Below are 17,106 nucleotides of genomic sequence, written 5' to 3' on the forward strand. Positions count from 1 at the left end.
AAAACCAAGCTTCCAGCCTGGCATAAAGCAGGCATCAAGAAACTCTTCTTGCACCTACCAAATGCAGCACACTTACAAACATGGAAAACCACTGCATTCATCAGCCCAAAGCTTCGAGTTCAGAAGCTCACAGAGGCTTTCCCAGCACCCAAAATCTCCTTTGCAGCCCTCCCTGCTGCAGCTGCTTGGCGCTCCAAGCCCAACACAGAAATGCAGGAGCTCCTGCTTGCATGCTCAGTAAAAGGACTGTGATCACAGACAGCCGATGGACATGCAGGGCTTCCATACAAACCTGGGGTGGAAAGGGCTGGTCAGCTGCCTGGTAGATGAGGTGGGAATGGTGAGGGGTTGCTCTGTCCCGGCTGAGGGTGAATCCTGAAGGGCAGGCAGGCTGGGGCCCAGCTGGCACCGTGAGCTGGTCTCTTGTCTCGTTACGCTCAGAGAGAGGCAAACAGGATGCGTCTGGCAACGTTATGAGACTCCTCTTTTAGTGACTCATTTCAGGAGAACAGCGAGCAACAAATTTGCGCTTTGCTGTGATTGCAGAGGGTGTGAACTAAAAAAGAAAAACAAAAATCGAAGTCTGGTGAGCCTGGCTGATGGCAGAGGCTGTGCAGCAGTGGGCTCACTCTTGTGCCCGAAGCCAGGAGAGGGATGCGGTGCCCGTGCACCAGGGAGCACGCAGAGAGGAAGCAGGACCTGGCTGGCTGTGTGGCACGCGTGGGAGCAGCAGGGAGGGTTTCAGCACGGCCATAAGGATGTCCTCCTGCCATGCACCAGCCCTGGGACTCGCCCCGGTGGGGCTGGGCACAGGGAGCCTTCACGCCCAGTGACATCACCCCACACCAGGAGGGTGCTACCAGTCTGGCCAGTCTAAAAGGGAAGTCCTGATGTAAAAAGGTGGTGCTGGGGTGGAAATCTGCAGGAGGTTTTTCACCATGGTGTAATTGCCAACCTCAGGCTGGGCCAGGAGGGAAATGCAGGAGCCTGCATTTGGGGGACCGATGGAAGTGGGGGCCAAAGCAGAAATTTCCCCAGTGTCTCTGGTCTGTCCTTGCAGGGGCAGAAAGCCGAGAGAGGAGAAGCCAGCCTGACCGTGCAGTGCTTCAAGCACCTCTCGTGATGCTGCACTGCTCTGGGCGAAGCCACAAGAGCACAGGGCCTCCAGCACAGGGCCCTGCAGCAGGGCTGGTAAAAAACCCACAGCATCTTTAGCAAAGGCTGCAGAAACCTCCTCATTTCCAGACTGCATTCAAAGGCAGGTCATTTTCTTTCCCCTTAAAACCAAGCCATTTTGAGCACCTAGAGAGTACCGCTAGCCTGCCCAGCGTGGCTTTGCTCTCTGCTCGCTGCCTACACACACTGCTTTTCTTTCTCAGCCTTTTCGGAGCGCTTCACGGGCTGAAGACGAGTGCCTGCACGGCTTGCTGAGCGGCAGCCCGGGCTGCTGCTGCCCTCTCCTGGCTCCGGGGCTGCCGCCGAGCCAAAAGCTGAGTTTTTCCACAGAAATTCCTGTTAGCAGGGGTGCAGCTCGCCCCGGGGAGCCGCTCCTCGTGGAGAAGCACCGAGGGCTCGGGAAGGGTCCCGGCAGCCTGGCCCCGGCTCCCTGCCCCCTTCCCCGGCTGTGGGTGCCCCTTCCTCCCCTTTTCAAAGTGCCTTCGCAACTTTTCCTGAACTTTGCCAATGCAGAGAGGAAAAGGACACATTGTGGGGACAAGAAGCCCTCACTTTCTTCCCAATGCGAGCCCGGGAGGAGGCTCTTTCCTTCCTGCACGCAGTCAGTCCAGCTGCGGCTCCTGCTCTGCAGCACGGTGCTGCTGTGTGCCTGGGAACCTGAGCACAAACGCAGCCGCATTTTGGGGACCAAAGGTCTTTCTGGGTGCCCTGTCACTTTATGCTATGGGTCCACGCAGTGCCACGGGGGCCAGGAGCTGAGGATGGGTATCCACGAGGTGGTGCCAGACCGATGCAAATGGAGCTGCGTCCCTCCTCACCCCTGGGGATGCTCCTGGGAGTGTGTGCTCCTCAAGTCGCCTCACTCACATTATTGCTGTGTTTTGTGTTTTTTTTTTTTGTTTTTTTTTTTTTTTTTTTCCGGAGCTCCTCACCTTGAAGTTGACTTCTCAAGTGCCGCCGCTCACTTTGCTGCAGGTGCTTAAAAGCCGAGTGAAGCCATTCGTTTTAAAACCGAGTGCTTGATGAGCTGGGGAAGAGAAGAGCTGCCTGGGATGTGGCCCCGGGCAGGGCCACCAGCAGGCAGCTGGACGCCCGAGCTGCAAAGCCAGGGAGCTGCAAAGCCAGGCTTGGAGCTGGCTGAAGCCACGGTGCACCTCCAGGCTGGGGCAGAGCTGCTGCTGGCTGCACAGCACCTTGGGGAGACCTTGCCCTGGGGACCTTGCCCCTGAGGCCTTGCCCAGGGCACAGAAACGCTTCCTGCAAATTCTTTTCCAGTAAGGGATGGAAAACTCCATTGTGGACTATTAAATATGAAGTTCCTGAGCCACAAAAATAAAAAAAGAAAAGCTAGTCTATTTATATGCCCCTCTGTAAAATACATTGCAGACCTTTGGCTTTCTCTACTGCTTTTTGGACAGATTCCAGTCTAGCTATATCCATCAGAGATGGGGAGAGCAAAAACGCACGCAGTAAATTATGGATGTGCATAGGGCCGTAGCAATGCTCTCCCCTGTATGGTCCCCTCTTTTCCAAAAAATCATTAGTGTGTGTCTCACATCTGAGCAGCTTTTGAGCTATTTACCTGGTGAAAACAAGCTCTTACCCTGTGGGAGGAGGCAGGTACTGCGAGGCACTGGGGCAAATCTTGGGGGTGAACGTCGCTGGGGATGCTGTGGGATCATGACAGATGTGATGGGGCAGCAGCTTGGAAAACCAGAATCTGCACTTCTCTGTGTGCTTACACCTGGGACTTCAGAGCCATGGGGTGCAGCCCGGTGCTCTCCGCATTGTCAGTGCTGGATGCACCCCTTCCTGCAGCTGGTCCAGTGCTGCTGAAGCAGTGTGAAGTCGCTGGAGTCTTTCCTGGTAGTCACATCCTGAAACGTGCGGTGCTCACTCGCTCACTGTGCTGCTGGGTTGAGGTCCTGCCTCCTGGGGCCAGCTGCTTCCCAGCTGCCCGGCCAGCAGTGCTGCCCGTGCCCTGGTTTTCCCTTGTTCTATCCCAAGCTCCAGCGCTCGGTCTACTGCAATCCCTGTTAAAATGCGATTACTGGGCATCAGCGACTGGAGCTGAGATCTTCAGCAAGAGGCTGGCTTTCCACAGCCTGGCAAAGAGCATGTGCACCTCTGTGGGTGTCTGTGTCCTTAGGGCAAGGCACTGTGCACAGAAATTCCCCCCTGCCCAGGCCCTTGTGGCCAAATGCCTCCTCCAGGAGGGGGCTCAGCCTGCTGGTGATGGGAGGAGGATGTGCACCAGACCCCAGGCAGGTGGGGGCTCTGAAGGGAGCTTGGCCCTGCACCTTCCCACCCCCATTGTCTGAAGCATGGAGCAGCCCACTTCGACATTAGATCTGATTTAATAGCTTGGATTAAAGCCCTCCTGATGCTCCTTCCCTCTGGGCTGTCTCCCCATGTCTGGATGGCTGCAGCTGAGCATCGCTTGGAGGCTCCCACAGCGTGCTTGCATGCTGAAACACCAAGGCTGGTGCCATGGAGCTCTCCAGGCAGCATGAGGAGGTGCCTTCAGGGACTAAGCAGCCCGTTTAACTCTGTGGAAGGCTTTGTACAGGTTGCATTGATTTTGCTGGCTAACTTCGGTGAGCTCAGGGCCACCTTGGCCAGCACTGCTGGGGTGGGAGACGTGGCTTCATGCATGGATGACGTGGGAGAGGCATTGTGCCCTGCAGCACCCACGCAAATCACAAATCCCAGTCCTCAGGTGACAAACGAGAGGCCCCAGGTTTGATTTACGTGGAGCAGTTTATTCAGCTTGCCAGCTGCTAAAAGCCCAAGGTGAAGCACTGAGAGCTGCGCTCTGGCTCCTGGTGCCCTTGGTGGGGTCTCAAGTTTCCGGGGGTGAGCAAAGGGGACAGACGCTGCCCTACCTCCCCTATGGCAGTGCTCAGGAGCAGGCTGTATTAAATCAGTGGCCACAGGGGAGAAACTGGCCCAACTCGAGCGGATCCCCTAGCTGGACATGGCTTTGTGAAGGTGCTGTGAGCCCTGGAGATGAGGCAGGAGAGCCAAGCACAGAGGCTTCACCCCTCCTCCCCTATTCACCTCCAAGTGGTCCCAGGGGCCTCAGACACAGTCCCCACACACGGTTCTGCCTCAAAAGCAGGTGGAGAAGCCCACCCATCCTTTTCCCCCCTCCCTGGGTAGCCCCAATCCCCCCAGCAGTGGTGGCCCTGCCACCAGCTCACAGCACATGCCAAGCACAGCCCTGGCAGACAGGAGGAACAGAAAGCAAGATCCTTTATTGTACACAGTACAGAACGTAATGCAGCTTTGCAGGAGATACATAGCCCTGCTCAAGTAAAGGTTATTTGAAATCAGTCCTCAGATTAACCCCTTCCTGCACCGTAGACCTGCCACACTGAGCAAATGCTTACAGCTGTCCCCAAGGTGCAGCTCCCGTGATCCAATGCTTCCCGATGGCACGGGCCACTTGTACATCACAGGGATAGCAACCAAGCCTACTGGGAGTTAATCTTCATACTTCCCCGAAAAAAAAAAAAAAAAAAAAAAAAGAATGACTCAGTCCAAAAAAAAAAAATCCAAACAAAGCTAACTAAGGAGGAGAAAAAAATTCCTATACAGCATTTACAACAAAAACATGTAGCTGGTGGGGTTACGCGTATATGAGAGGTGGAGGAGTACGGGGAGCTGCAGTGGGTAGGGGGCCCCACAGCCCAGCCCCACTGTGCTCAGAAGGGAATGAGGCTGAGCTCTTGCCCTTTCAGTCTTGGACCCCCCCCAGGAGCAAGGACTCGAGCAGTGAAATGGAGTGGACCAGAAACTTCAGTGCCGTGGGGGCACGTACACGGCTGGGGGCAGCCGGGGTAGCTCCCCATGCACTGCCAGCTGCCCCAGGGCACAGCAGCAGGGCTGCAGAAAATAGCTTTGCCTTAAAATACAAAAAAAAAAAATCTACAGGAAAAAAAAAAGTTTAGATTTTTTTTTCCTAAAAACATTCCAAAAAAAAAAAAAAAGGGGGGGGGGGGGAGGAAGATTGTGACACTATCTCCTCCCCTGAAATTAAACCCATCGCACAGAGCCTGAGCTGGGGAAGAGAATTGAGGGGAACCCAGGAAAGAGGGGGGGGGGGGCAGGCTAAGGGACTGTTACATCGGAGAGCAACACTCGAGGGGAACGAGGTGGGGCGGGAAGGTGTTGTCCAGGAAGAAGGCAGAAGGCTGCTCCAGCTCGGGGTGGGACACCATGCACATCAGCCCTGGGGCACGGGCACGGTGTGCCCCCAGCCCGAGCCCCCCCAGACACCCCTCGCCTGTGCAAATCGAAGCCCTTTCCAACACACAAGGCAGCTACGCATATTGTGATCGATGCAAAGCAGATTGTCGTGACAATTCGCTACACAGTCACACCGTCTAGACCAGTCTCACGGGCGCTGCTGAAGCCATCGGCCGTCGCTTGCTCATGAGAAACGTGGCCTGGGTCAGAGACTTGGTGTTTAGCTCCCCTCTCCCCAAAACACCTCTGGGATGCCTGGCGGGAGGTGCCAGCCACGGGCAGTCCTACGCACTAGCCCTTGGACAGTAAGGTTGTGGACTCAGCGCTGACACACACCGGGGCTTTTAGCTTCCTCCAAATTGCGCTTACAGGTAAAGGCCAGTTTGTGTGTGCGCACACGCGTCTCATCTCCTTTTGTGTTTTGTTGGTGTCGGTTTTTGTTATATAAGAAATGGCAAAAAGTATTCTTTACAAAACCATTGCCCTTATTTGCCCAAACCGGAGGTGCTAGTGCTCGTCGCTGTGCCGGCCGGCCAAGTCAGTAGGCGAAGCCCTCCGCGTAGGGAAGGCCGCCGCAGTGATCCACCTCCAGGAGGTACGCGGGGCTGTCCTCGAAGTGCGTCAGCGGCAGCGTGTCCTCCTCGTTCACGTGGCAGTCGGGCTCCGCTTTCAGGAAGGGGCGCTGATTGTCGGGGTAGGCCATCGAGAAGAGGGCGTCGGGGTCGCACACGAACTTGTAGACATACCGCTCGCCGGCCACCTGCAAGCAGAACAGGCATCAGAGGCTGGGAATGAGAGGCTGGGCCGGGCTGGTAATGGCATTGCCCCTCCTGTGGCATGCCAGGACAGGGGAGTGATGCTGGGGACGGCTACCCCTAGGTGGGCACGGGGCCACTTGCCTTCTGCATGATGCCCTTCTCGTAGTAGTAGCGCAGGGAGCGGCTCAGCTTGTCGTAGTTCATGGCCGGACGGTTCTTCTGGATACCCCAGCGCCGTGCCACCTAGAGAGCAAAAGGCCACAGCCGTGACAGCTCCAGCCTGTGTCTGGGCACAGGTCCCCTCTGAAAGCTGAACCCCACAGGTTCTGCCCGCCCTGGGATGCTGCTCAGGGCCTGGAACCAGGGCATGGCCTCACCCCGGCCCCTCTGAGCCCAGCCCACAGGTGATGGGCACGAGAAGCACTCGGGCGGTTCCGGCTGCCACAACGCAGCCGGCACGGAACCAGAGGCTGAATCAAAAGACGTTTGATTTGGGGGAGCCTGCCAGAAAAGCTGCTTCACCGCCGCAATTTCCATGCACGGCGTAGCAGACATTACGGGTAATTACCCACAGCACACGGCTCGGTGCCGCAGCTGCTTTCAATTGCTCCCCAAGCAGCTTCTTCCTCTGCATCACCCGTGGGTGGGGAAGGGGCTGCCCCCCACCCCTCACACGCCCCATACCTCCTCGGGCTCGATCAGCTTGAACTCCATGCCGCGGCCGGTCCAGGCGATGAAGTGAGCGTTGGCGGGGTCATCCAGGAGCGTGACGAGGAACTGCCAGAGCTGCAGGGACCCCCGCCGCTGGTAGGGAGGGCCCTCGCGGTACAGGGTGGGCTCCTGCTTCACCTTACCTGTCCACAGCGAGACAGCCGGCTCAGCCCCGGGACAAGGGGACATGCTCAGCCCCAAGGGCATGACCGGGCCAGGGCACAGCAGTGACGCTGAGCGGCCTCTGAACCCGGTGGCTCCTCTGTGGGCACCCCTGGGTGCGGAGCCTGCCCCCGCCGCCCCTTGGCTGGCTGCTTACCCTCCAGTCTCTCCGGTACCACACACGTGTCATCGAAGTACAATCGCGTGTCCTTTTCATACGAAAATCCTAGGGGAAAGAGCCCTCCCGTTAGCAAGGGGCCCCCGCCCCATCCTCACGACACCTGGCTGGGCCCAAGCCAGCTCAGAGACCCGGTGTCCCAGGGCCGGGAGCTGCCCCCTCCGTGGTTATTTCTGGCCATGCCATCGGCTTCATTGCCATGTCCGGCTAGCTGAGCGCAGCACAGATCTGTCCTCCCCTCACCCCAAGGAGCTGGAATAACCAAAACCCTCTTAGCAGCTATATTGGGCATGTTATCCCGGATTACACGGGGCGGCGCGTTGCTCCCATGCCCTCACAGCGCACACCCGGTGCCAGGGCGCGAGGTGGATCACGTCCCTCACAGGTGACGTGGTGCTCCTGGTATTTTTGGGGTGTCCCGTGGCTCTGCCAGACCTGATTGGGTGGTGGGAGAGGAACCACAGGGTCTGCCAGCACTACTGGGGACCCGTCCTTAGCTACTGGGTGGCCATGAACCTTTCTCACCTCTGAATCAGCCCCGGGGAGACAGAGCCCATGCTTGGCCTGCACCAGGGGATGCAACAGCACACGGTCCCCAGGAGCTGAGCCCTCACCCCAATCCCATCCCTGCCCGGGGGAGAGGCTTGGCACAAGGAAAACCCTAAAACCCTGGGCACAGAGAGACCCTGCCAAGGCCCTCGCAAGGGACAGGATGGAGGGCTGGGGAGGGACACGGCGATGTGACCCATCCCAAAGTTCCCAGCCCCGAGCCAGGAGGCACACTCACCGTCGTGGCTGCTGGGGAAGACGCCCCCCCTCATGTACGAGGACTGGCAGTTAGGCACTTCTGCAAGGGAGAAAAGGCAGTGGTAAGCCTCACAGCACCATCTCTCCTGGGCATCTTGTCCCTCCCCAGACTGCCTTGTGCCACCTCATGCCTATCTTTGGGGAGAAAATGGTGTAATTTACATGGGCGGGGGGCACTTGAACAACCACGGGTGGCACAGTCTGCATCAGTGCATGTTTCCACCAAATTATTTGGGCCACACGCTAAGGGAGGCAGCAGGAGCCCATGAGCAGCGTGGGGTTTCTGGCTGCCTCCCTCCCCTGCCATCTGCTCGGCTGCACCGAACCACCTCCCGCCAGCCTGAGGTCACAGTATTTTTAGGCCCTAAGGCGCTTAGAGGATTTTCCGTGATGCTGGTGGGGTTCAGCACCAGCCACCAGAAACTGCAGCAGGGTGGGCACAGGCCCTGGGGACACCCCCTGCTGCACGCAGGAGCGCACAGTCACAGCGTGCAGCGTTTGGGGAATGCCTGCGTCGCCCCTTTTAAAGAAAAGAGGGGGAAAAATAAAAAAAGACAACCCTACAGCACCGCTGTTCCCTGCCTGCACGGGGCACAGATCCAACGTCACAGCCCGCCCCGCTTGCCACCCACCTGAGTCGATGCAGTAGTCCCTGGGCTCCTGCTTGATGCCCATGGGGGACTGGAAGCTGTGCCCAGGGGGGGCAGGCAGGCTGGGGCCGGCGTGCTCATAGAGCGGGTCGTGGTACTCCTGCTTGAATCCCTGAGCGGGGTGGGGGGTGGCAGGGCCGACGGGCTCCGACAGCTGCCGGTGGTAGACGGGGCGGCCGTCCCCGGGGACGGCGGGCTGCGGCGGGAAGGGGTGGCAGGGCTCAGACATCTGCCTCTGAAACCTGGGGGAAAAGGGACACGGCGTCACCAAGGGGTTGAGGCAGGCACCACGGGGGCACCTGGGGTGCATGGGGCGACTGCTGATGGCTCAGCCAGTGGGACACCCGTCTGCATCATGCAGCAGGACCACGGGTTCCCCAGCCAAGGGATGGGGACCCTCAGCTGGGTGAGCAGGAAGGCACAGGGGGCACCCCCGACACACACCTTACCAAGGCTGCTTGGATAAAAGCACGGGAAACAAAACCAAACCCCCGATAATTAGAAATAAACCCAGCCTGGAGGCAGTGGGGTGGCATCACGGCGAGGCAGAGCCGTGGGGCCCGAGGACGCTGCAGCCCTGCAGGCGCTTACGCAAAGCCAAATCCCCTGCGCAGCGCCGCAGAGCCAGCTGGCTGCTAATCTGCTGGGATTAAACCTCGCGCGGGGCGGCAGGAGCACTATTTTCAGCCAGAGGCACCGGTGCCCTCCGCCCAGGCTCTGTGCTACCGTGGGGGTACGGGACCATCCCGAGGGGGTGCTGCTGCCGCATCCCCTGCCCGGCCCAGCACCTTGAAAGGCGATCTCCGCGCGCCCGGTCCTTTCGGGGCCGCCGTGCGCCATTTGGCTTTGTAACCAGATCCCCCCCAGCTGACGGGCTGGGATTACTCCATTTCCGACCCGCGTCCCCCTGCCCTTCCTGAGTGAAACCCAAGCCCCGTGCTGGTATGGCGCTTCCAGATGGGTCACGGCCAGCCCCCCGCATAGCTCGAAGGTCGCCCGGAGCCGAGCTCCGGGCCGGGGCCAGCTGCTGCCCCCCTTTGCTTGCAGAGGGATGCGCGTCCTGGGCGCCCACTGCGTGCCCCAAGGGGACACCCCAATGGCACTGCCACAGCTTGATGAGGAAGGGAAGCGGTGTGTCTCCTTTGCAGCCCCCAAATCCTCCTCTCCCCTCACCAAATCACCCCGAGGGCAACGTGACACCCGTCCTGCAGCTGGCTGATGAGGGTGAGGGGCTGCAGCGCCAACCCAGGTGGGAAAAAGAATCAAAAGAAATCAAAATTTTGGGTGCCAAGATGGCACCCAAAATCCTAATATGGCTCAGCACACTGAGCCAGCCAGTCCACTGGGGGGCCAGGAGATCTCAGCAGGAGGATTCACAGCCTCTGCCCTGGGCTGCTGGTGCAGCAGCTTTTTGCTCCTCGGCCACATCCCGGTGCAGAGCGCCTTGCACACAGCACACCAGTGGTCCCCCAGCCCCACAGCACCAGGTTCCTAGAAGCCCCAAAACACTGCAACCCCAGCAAGGGGACGAGGGGCCGGGTGTCCCACCTCCCTTCCCCACAGCTGGAAGGCCGCCGATCCTTACCTGTGCTCTGCGGGGTATTGGTTTTCCGACATCATCTTTGGCATGTGCATGGGCTGGTGAGGCGGCCGCGGCACCGCGAAGGTTTGCTGCCTCTGCTCGTGCAGCGGGTGCGGGGCGGGCACAGCGCTGCGGAGCGGGGCCGCTGGGGCGCCATGGGCAGCCGCCTGCACCGCCGGGGCTGGCAGGGAGGATCCCGGCTGCGTGGGGGACACCGGCGTGGCGGGCGGCGTTAATGGCTTGAACCCAGCGGGGGGCTTCCTGTCGTAGGCACTGCAGGGGGCAAGAGGGGACGGTGAGGATGGTGCTGGTGGCTCCGTGATAAAGCCAATGTGGCCGGGTGGGTGGCGTCCCCAAGGGAACCGCAGTACAGCCCTCGCCCTCCCTGCACCCACAGCTCGACCACCCCTCTGTTCCCAGTGCCACGGGGGACCCCAAATTCCTGCTGGCTCCAGTGCCGACATCCAGTGCCATGGGGGGCACATGTTGATGGGATGCTCCCTGCCACCCAGCCCCATCTGCTGGGCTTCTGAGAGGGTGCCAGAAGCAGCCTGTGCTGCCCGGAGGGGTTTCGCCTCCGGCGACCTACCAGCAGTTGTAGAGGCACTTGTCTCCATAGCTGGCACAGAGAGCCTGCTCGTGGCTGCAGGCTGACAGCTCCGAGGAAGGGCTGTGCAGCTCCCGCTTGATCTTGGCCGGAGGTGGGGCGTGCAGGACTACTGGAACGAGAGAGGAGAGGAGGAGGAGGAGGAGGAGGAGGAGAAGGAGGAGGACACGGTCACTGTGTGTTCCCAGCCCTGGTTCCACCACCACGGATTCTGACCCAGCGTGGGAGCAAGCCATGGGTGCTGCCAGCCCTGGGGAGCATCCTCTTGGGTGCTGAGGGTTCAGATGCACAGCCTCGGGGCCAGGAGCATCACATAACCACACCGCAGCAGGCTGGAGGCCCTACAGGTCCATCCTCCCAGCGGACCAAGCCATGGTGGCAGGGAGGGCAAGGTGCCGCCAGCACACAAACCCCACAGCAAGGGCACCCAGACCCAGACCCAAACCCCTCCCGCGAGGGGCGATGAGCCTGGCCGTACAGCATCACGCTGCCCTCTGCCCAGCCCCTCAGCTGCTGCACGCCGTGTCTGCAACGAGCCCAAGCTCTGTTCCCACCACCACCTTCGGCAGCTTCGTGGTTTGAGTGGGAGATGCAGGCAGGGAGAGCTGGCACGGGCTCTCTTGGCTCCAAAGTAGCGGGGCAGAGCTGTGGCGAGGAGCGGCAAGCAGCCAGCTGGCAGCCCCGCATCTCCTGGGCGCAGCCTCGTGACCAAGGGGACACAGCCCCGGGACCACCAGGGGACAGCGGAGGAGAGCCATGGTGTTACGAGTCCAAGGGGCAAACGGGCTGTGAAACTCCAAGACATCCACCCCCACAGCACCGCCAGGCCCACTCACTATATATATAAGCGTTTTAAATGGGGCAATATACACTTAACCTCTTAAATCTAAAAGCGGACGCTCTGGGAAAGGGAAAGCGTGGCCGAGATCTTTACCTAAACCATGCCTGAACCGGAGAGCCAAGACCAGTCGGAAGTAGAGTATTAGCTTCGTGAGAAGTCTAAACACAGCCCAGTTACGCCAGAGAGGAGTGAATAGCTCCAGGACAACTGTTCACAGCTTGCCAGGTAATTAGCTGCTCCCCTAATTTGTCAAAACCTTTAAAGAGCTGCTGATCCTCCCCCAGCCCCCCCTCAAGCAGCCCAGCACAGCTGGTACCAAGGGCATAAAAAACTCCAGGGAGTATTTGAAACACGAAGCCCAGGCTGAGCAAACACAGCCCCTACGCTCCCTGGAACCCCCCCCCGGAGACAAGTTTCCCCCCCCCAGCCCCTCCCCAGGAGCGAGGCCAGGCTGCTCCCGAGCATTTCGGGTGTTAACGGGGGCCAGCGCAGAGGCTGTGAAGCCCAGGCACCCCGCGAGGCACGGGAAAGCAGAGGGGAAACTTGCTTTGGAAGGGCTCCAGCTGCCTATCACGGGCATGTTTCTCCCTAACAGGCTCCGTGTTGTTCGAGCAGGGTTGTTTTTCCGCCAGCCGCACAATGGGGTCTGGTTATTCATTGAAGGAAAAAAAAAAAAAAAAAAAAAGAAAAAAAAAACCTCTCGGAGCGGGCACCACCCTCCATTCACAAACAATTTGGAGCGCTCCATTCATGCGGTTGGGGAAAAAAAAAAAAAAAAAAAAGACAGAAAGAAAGAAAAATTTCCCCAGAGCTTAGCGCTGCCATTCAAGAAAAGGGAAACGATCCTTCAGATCATAACAGAGACCAGCTGGCTGCGCCGAGCAGCCCGGACTTTGTGCAACGTTTGGATTCCTTACACAAACACCGCGGGGCTGGCCCGCGCTGCTCCTCACCACGCTGCCTTTCCGCCAAGTTCATTCAAAGCCCAGGCGATTGTGCAAGGCGCTGGGGCCGGAACGCCCTTCGGCGAGAGCAGGGAGCGAGGAGAAAGACAAAATAAACGCGGGCGGCCGCTCGGGGAAAGCGTCACGCAGCCACGGCTCGCACCAAGCTGCCTTTGGGTCCCCGGCCCTGCTGCTCTCCTGCCCCAGAGTCCGAGCAGCCCACAGGGCCTGGTATTTGGGTTTCGGTTCCCTGCTGGCAAGGAAGAACGTGCCACAACTGACCTCGGTTTTCCAGGTACTGAGCAGGAAAGGTACACCCTGCCCCAGCAGCCGGTGCAACAAAGGCATGGCAGGAGCACAAGCGCTCCAAACCTCTTGGTTCCTTCGCTCCTCGCTGTAATTAAAAGCTAAAAAAGCCAACGGAGGGAGCAGCCCAGAGGCTCACCCGTTCCGGGACTTGGCCACATGAAGGGGACACCCCAAAGCTGTTTGGGGCTGCCAGGGCTCTGAGCCTTGAGGCCTGATTTGGATGGCACGCGGTGAGCTTTGAGGACAGGAGCTCTGCTGCTGCTAGCACCCGCTGCCCACGGAGAGGGGAAGTGACTGAAGCCCCACTCCCAGCACAGCCACCAGCTCGGGGACCTCGGCACCCACTCCAGCCATTGCCATGGGCACCAAACTCTCTGCCAGCCCCTGCGTCCCACCGCGCCCGGCACCGCTGGAGCAGGACGCACCCAAGGTCACACCAGGAGAGGAGCCAGAAATAGAAGCTGTGCTCCTGCTTTCCTTTGTTTAAACAATCCTTCCTCGGAAACAAGCCTCCTTCTTTAATTTCGGCGTGTACGAAAACCCACTCCACGCCCTGCTCACCACTTTAGCTGCAAACCATCCCAGCAGGGGGGCAAAAGTCCCCAGGGACCAACCTCTCCCCCCAGAAAAACTAGGGACACCCTTCAAGACCTTCACACCTTGCGCCTGCAGAGGAAAAAAAAAAAAAAAAAAGCCTCTCAATGCTTGCTTTCCACAACACAATCCTATCTCTCCCTGGTTATTTTAACAACTGATCAAGATACTACACCATGCGCATATTCTTCTCGCCAGAGCATGAGGACAAGGGACACAGGACAGAGGACAAGGGACACAGGACATGTTAGCCCTACACCTGGTGAGGTAGGTGGGTGGCACGCACAGCTTGCTCATCCTGGCAGGAGGATCTGCTTCTCCAGCAATGTGCCTGTCCCCACCAGGAAAATTACCCCACCAGGCACGGGAGCTGCCCCTCCGCCTGGAGGCCCCCTGAATACCCAGAGGGCAGCTCTGGGGAATCCCATATTTCCTGGGTGGCTTAAAAAGCACCAAACCCAGCCTCTCGCGGCTCCACCAAGGGCACCAAGGACAACACACACTTTATTCAGAGGAGCCCTGCTTTCCCCGTCCACATGGACACATTTTCTCCCCATCACAAGAGGCTGCAGGCGATGTGCTGCCCACCACCCGTGCATGCCTTGTTGCCAAACCCCAGCTCCGAGCCCGTTCCTGCAGAAAGCCCCAACCTGCGAGCAGGTGGCCAGCACGCTACGTGGGGGCTCAGCAGGGTGCGAGCAGGGCTGCAGCTCGGAGCGCCGCCAGGACCTGGCCCAGCACATGTGGGCCACAGGCTCAGAGCTGAGCGGGACCTGTCCCTCGTGGTTCCCCCACTGCAGGTGCTCTCAAGCACTGTCACCCCCTGAGCTGTAGCGCTCATTGGGGACTCCACGGGGGAGCTGGGCTCCCTGGGCAGGGCACCACCGTGCCCCCCAGGAGCTGCTGTCAAGCCCCACAAGCCTCTGTGTGCACGAGCACTCAGCCAAACTCCCCGAGCCCAGCCCAACAGCAAGAGAAAGCTCTGCTTTATCTCCCCAGGAGAGTTCAGGAAGGTTATCGGAGCGGGAAGTCATGCAGGGACATCGCCTTCCAAGCGACATCATCACCGGGGCTGCAGAGGCCGAGCAGGTTAAAAGAACATTTAAAAGCCTCGACCAAATGCTTTTCCCTCCCTGCATCGCCCAGAAAAGTTTGTCTCCTCTCCCTGAGCTCTTCAGGTTACAAGGAAACAAGAGACTGCCAAAAGGCACTGGAAACAGCTCCAGCTCTCCGAGCCGCCCTCCCACGCACGCTGCAGTTTGCACTGCTCCGAGCAAGAGCTGACGGGCTGCACCAGGATGTCAACAGCGAGCCGCGTTTCTGACTCCGGGCTTGCCTTTTATCTCAGGGGAGAAGGGGGGGGAAAAAAAAAAAAAAGCGCATCTGAAACTTGGGCTGTCTGGAACAGTTTAATGGCAAGCTTCCCACTCAGAAGTAATCAAAGGGCAATAATTAACATGCGTTTACTGTAGTATAAGATACTCTGCTGCATGCTGTGACAAAGCTGGAATGAGAAATCTGTTCGACTGCAGGCTAAATTTGATTTCCTTTAAGTTCTGCGGCTGTCTGGTTCAGCAGCAGAAGGCAGCTAGGAACGCTAGGCTGCTAGTTCTGCTCTCCAGGTAACAACCCAACACATCCCGACCCCCTCCAGCCCTCAGTGCCAGGACTGTCGGCACCGAGCCTGGTGCAAGCCCGACACACCATTAACTGCACACCAGCCCCTGCCCTGGCCGCTGACTGGTTTGGGCAATGAACCACGACTAGGAAAAAGCTCGCTCTCTATTATGCAATTCAAGAGGGACTGCATTTTCACTGGCCTCCTTTTTTAAACGTGCTTGCTTGCCAGAGATTAATGCTGCTTAAAGCAGCTCAAGTTTCACCGCTCAGGTCTGCTCTTGCCAACAGCGCTAGGCCAGGACTGCAAAAAGCTCCAGAAACTGCAGAGATTGTGGCTAACCAACAAGCCCAGCACGGGCTCTCCCATCCACTTGAAAAGGAAAAGCAGCATTTATAAGCAAATCAACGTTACTAGGAACAAGCAGCGAGTCTCAGAGGAGCCCAGAGATCAGTTAGAGATATTTCCATGCGGTTGGCTGTAGTTTTCCCCGTTATGAGACGCAGGGAACTGCGAGCCTTGTCTTCGTGAGCCCGAACAGCACACACACACGTGCTTTCTCCCCAAAGGCAGAGAGCTTCAGGGTTTCAGATTCGGCAGCAGCCGCTCCCCGAGGAAGCGACCCCAAAGCAAGCGCGACGTTTTGCACAGGCACCTCAACGCTTCCACCCCCGAGAACAAAAGCCGTAAGCAGTACTTACAGTTGTCAGACTGGAAATCTGGGACAAATTGTTCGTCGTCGGGGACCTGAGCTAAAAAAAATAAAAACAAAGGTTTTATAGCACTTTCGGTCCTCAAAAAATGCTTGCGCACAGATTTTACATGGCAAAAGGCGGAGGTGAAGACTTGCCTTCAGCTAGCCAGGCCTCTTGGAGCTGGCTGAGATCCTGGAAGAGCTCTGGAACAGAGTGAAAGACTCAGGCACTCGACAGAAAAATAAATAAAAGGGCCGCTATTTGCCGAATTCTCTCTCTAAGCCAACAGGCCCAAGGAGAGCTGTCTCCTCAGGACCCAGCGAGGGCACAGGGACCCGCTGGCAGCCCCGCTCACCTTCCGAGTCGTGGGCCAGGTCGGTCTCCAAAAACTTCCTTTTCCTGTCGGACCCCAGCCGGCCTCGGCCCTCCTCGGTGCACGACTTCTGCAAGGACGAGGGCGTGAGCGGCCTGGGAAGGGGGCAGCCACGGGAACCCCCAGAAACCGGGGAAATTGGGCATGGGGCAAACTTACCCCGGGGCCCATGAAGGGAACCTGCTGGTCGTAGAAGCCATCCATGGTGCGGGGCAGGCGGACAGAGCCCCCGGCACGCTCAGCATCGACAGCAGCCCGGGAAGGGGGCTCCCGCCTGGGCTCCGGCAGGTGCGAGGCTGCGGGGTAAGGGGGCGGGTGGGGTGGGGTGGGGGGGAAAGCGGAGATCTCAGGACCCGTCCCCGAGCTCTGCCGCCCCCGGGGCTGGCCGGGGGCCGGTGCGGGCCCGCCGTAGCCCCCCGCGTCGTGATGTCAGCGGCTTTCTATAGAGCCCGCCGTGCCATCAGGCGCCGCGAGCAGGCGGCCCCCAGCTCCCCGCTCCGCCGCTCGCTCCCCCGTTGGCCCCCCCCCCGGCCCCGCCGGTGCTCGGCGCTGCAGGGCCGCAACGCAGCCGGGCCCGTTCCCACGCCGCCCCATTCATAAACTCCGCCCCCCCCCTTCCCCCTTCCCCCTTCCTCCTCCTCCTCCCCCCACCCCCCCCAACCTCCTCCCCCTCCTCCCCTCGCAGCCGCGCGCCCCCCGCCATTCACCCCGCGCCATTCATAAACACCGCCCCCGCCCCGCACCGGGGCCGGGCCCCGCGGAGCCGCTCGGGCCGTCGTGGGGGGGGGGCTCACCCGCTGCAGGCAGGGCCGGGGCCGGGCACCCAGCACCGGGGCTGAGCCTCGGGAAG

The 17,106-nt window shown here is 59.3% G+C and overlaps 1 protein-coding gene across 2 annotated transcripts; it reads right to left on the reverse strand.

The window, feature by feature from the left end:
- Nucleotides 1-5,159: 5,159 nt before the first annotated feature.
- On the reverse strand, nucleotides 5,160-17,106 carry ETV5 (ETS variant transcription factor 5). Of its 2 annotated transcripts, none has more exons than XM_032193731.1 (13): nucleotides 17,051-17,106; nucleotides 16,416-16,552; nucleotides 16,239-16,326; nucleotides 16,039-16,086; nucleotides 15,890-15,940; nucleotides 10,865-10,991; nucleotides 10,279-10,548; nucleotides 8,676-8,935; nucleotides 8,024-8,083; nucleotides 7,216-7,284; nucleotides 6,870-7,039; nucleotides 6,327-6,428; nucleotides 5,160-6,187 (listed from the first exon to the last, which is right to left on the reverse strand). In XM_032193731.1, the coding sequence occupies exons 2-13, from the start codon at nucleotides 16,458-16,460 to the stop codon at nucleotides 5,966-5,968; spliced, it is 1,512 nt and encodes a 503-aa protein (XP_032049622.1). In that variant the 5' UTR covers nucleotides 16,461-16,552; nucleotides 17,051-17,106; the 3' UTR covers nucleotides 5,160-5,965. The 2 variants fall into 2 exon arrangements, with proteins under 2 accessions (XP_032049622.1, XP_032049621.1); XM_032193730.1 differs by having other exon boundaries at nucleotides 10,865-10,994.

The sequence above is a fragment of the Aythya fuligula genome, chromosome 9, assembly GCF_009819795.1.
Source record: "Aythya fuligula isolate bAytFul2 chromosome 9, bAytFul2.pri, whole genome shotgun sequence".
Classification (NCBI taxonomy): domain Eukaryota; kingdom Metazoa; phylum Chordata; class Aves; order Anseriformes; family Anatidae; genus Aythya; species Aythya fuligula.